Source organism: Aspergillus welwitschiae (assembly GCF_003344945.1).
Source record: "Aspergillus welwitschiae strain CBS 139.54b unplaced genomic scaffold BDQ94scaffold_111, whole genome shotgun sequence".
NCBI lineage: Eukaryota > Fungi > Ascomycota > Eurotiomycetes > Eurotiales > Aspergillaceae > Aspergillus > Aspergillus welwitschiae.
The window spans coordinates 1-2482 of record NW_020798805.1 but is presented as its reverse complement, the minus strand read 5'-3'; the positions used below and the strand labels follow the sequence as shown (position 1 = coordinate 2482).

General features: G+C 46.5%; 1 protein-coding gene across 1 annotated transcript; it reads left to right on the top strand.

Annotated features, from left to right (window-relative positions):
* Positions 1-22: 22 nt before the first annotated feature.
* On the top strand, positions 23-226 carry BDQ94DRAFT_176350 (uncharacterized protein; the record flags this gene model as incomplete). Its single annotated transcript, XM_026772676.1, has 1 exon — positions 23-226. A coding segment is annotated over one exon (204 nt), but the record flags the coding sequence as incomplete, so codon positions are not given.
* Between the last annotated feature and the right edge of the window lie 2256 nt (positions 227-2482).

The window sequence follows — 2482 nt, the reverse complement described above, 5'->3', positions numbered from 1 at the left end:
GCGCTTACAACTCCAAGAGAGGCTCACGCAACAGATTGCCAATGCCATTCAGCAGATTCTTGAGCCTCAGGGGGTTGGTGTGATCATGGAAGCAAGCCACATGTGCATGGTCACACGAGGCACTCAAAAATTCGCCGCCATGACGACAACCTGCTGTATGACCGGCGTATTGCAGCGTGACGGCAGGGCCAGGGATAACTTCTACTTCCTTCTCAATCGGCGATAAAGCTCGTGAAGGCTCAGTGGGTTGTCATTGTGTAGTTGGATTCTGAAACGAAAATGAAGCAAAGGCGTCTAGTCCCACTCGTCCGCTGAGCTAATAATTAAATGGACAAGCTTGTAACTTGCTCTTCAGTTTATCCAAGACATGAACTACGTGGAGGGGTAATCCGCTATGGGCTGAGGTGCATGCACGATATTACTTTTATTTTGCATTTCAACTGAGTTGGGGTTTAGTTTGCTTGACCGATAATGTAGATTGGAAAGGGCCCATCTACCATATATGACAACAGTGTGTCACCAATGCACTCGAAATATCTAGCAACTATAGTACGCCTGATAGTGTCATAGGTAATATGTAGTATGTAGTACGTAGGCTCCAACTCAAGAGTGCTGTCATGATGACTCAGCTATTATTGCTGCAAGAAATTCCGGTTGTGTCCTATCTCAGGGCGGGTTATTATATAAACCATAGATACGTACTCTACGACTCCCGTCAGACGAGCCTGACATAAACGTTGTGGTCAGACGTGTCTTAGCCCACCCAGGGTCATAGTCGACCGTTTAGTCTACCAAGTCTACAGTGTGAAATCGAACAGCATTACTGAGAGTGGTGATCGTCGTCCAAAGCCTGCTTTTCTGGGGCCAGACTAACGCTGGCCTACCCCTCCATGAAGATACAGATTTACCTTATGGTCTTACAGGAACGCCATTGGTTTGTCGTCAGGTGTCGAGACATGATTTGGTGGACTCCATTGAACGCGCTTCTAGGTCACGGATAATATACGTCACTACCAACAAGGCTTGCTCAAATCTCCACCCCCGCCTCCTTCCAGATCTGGAAGTTGGTTATGTATTCGCCCGATATGATTATCTTCAGGCCCTAACAGCTTCCAGTATTTTGATTTTCCCCAGGGCTTTTTATGGGTGAGCTCGACGGGTGCCCGGCGGGCTGAACAATCATACCATTATCCCGGTTTCTGCACCTACGTCCTCGGGCTAGAAATGTATGATGTGCCTCCCACAGAAGACCTTCACCTCTTATGTCGAGGAGCTCCCTTAAATGACAGCCTTGACCTTTTCAGCTTTCTGGACCTTCCCCACTCCAGACTCGGTTCTTAATGGATTGCTCTATTCGCGTTATTCGAGGGTACGATGTGATTCTCGCAGGGGTTGAACTCGCTGCAGCCGCTGGAAAATAATCTCATAGTTTAGCTGCACACTAATATTCTCGAAAGCCTAAACTTGTCTGACTAACTTGATCAGTCCTTATGAAGCCCGGCTGGCACAGCGCAGCGCTAACTGGCGAAAGTCCACTCTGGTCTTATGTACCTGCGCGGTGTACGTAGTGCAGTCAAACCTTTCTCCTTTTGGAGTTAAAGAAATTATGTCTCTCTAATTGCCTTTTCGAGTAAATGCTGCGGCCTGCAGTAAACCGAGACACTAGGCCAAGAATGTATTCTTTTTACCAGCTTTGCCTAATACATCACTGTAAATAGTCCCGATAACTTATACACTCCGAGCATGACTATCAAGCTGCATCGCTACAGTTAAGTATCAATGTACACATGATATGAAGTTCCGCAGATTCGCTGTTGTCCTCTCTGTTGCTCTATCTCGACCAACCCATATAACCTGTTATGGAATATTTTTCTACAGGGAACATCTGTTGAAAGCTTTCGCCGTAGACTAATTGTACTACAATGTAGCTGAAGTGAAGCTATAGCTATCGGTAAGAAAATAAAATTGAGATCAGCGATAAATGTGAAATAAGCGTACCGGGCAGGGTGCATTGCTTCAGGATCCGCTACGCTACGTGGTGGCCTTTCTGGTGTCTCTTAACATTCCACACGACGACTTTCCACAGCCCCTAGCATCTTCCTTTAGTCAGCTACTTTCTCGGTCAGTCATTCTACAACCGGATTTAGATTCACTTTTAGTTTAAAAAGTGGACGAGAAAGTAACTTAAGCCACAAATATCCACTTCTCTGGAGCTCCATCACACCTTTTCTCTGAACGCCTTTGCTTTCCGAAGATAAGCTCGACATGACAGTGGGATCGAAGCGCTCAGTGTCCGTCACCACTGACCCCTGCGATAACTCAGATCACTTCATCTTCAACGCTGATGTTATGAGATATCATGATAATCTCTTAAGCTCCTCTGAGCCAGTTCAGGGAGTCGGAGAGGAGACTCTTGCTCCTCTCATGACCAGTTGCGCATTCACGAAGGGTTCTCAAACTAGTCAAGAGAAAAAGACGGCCC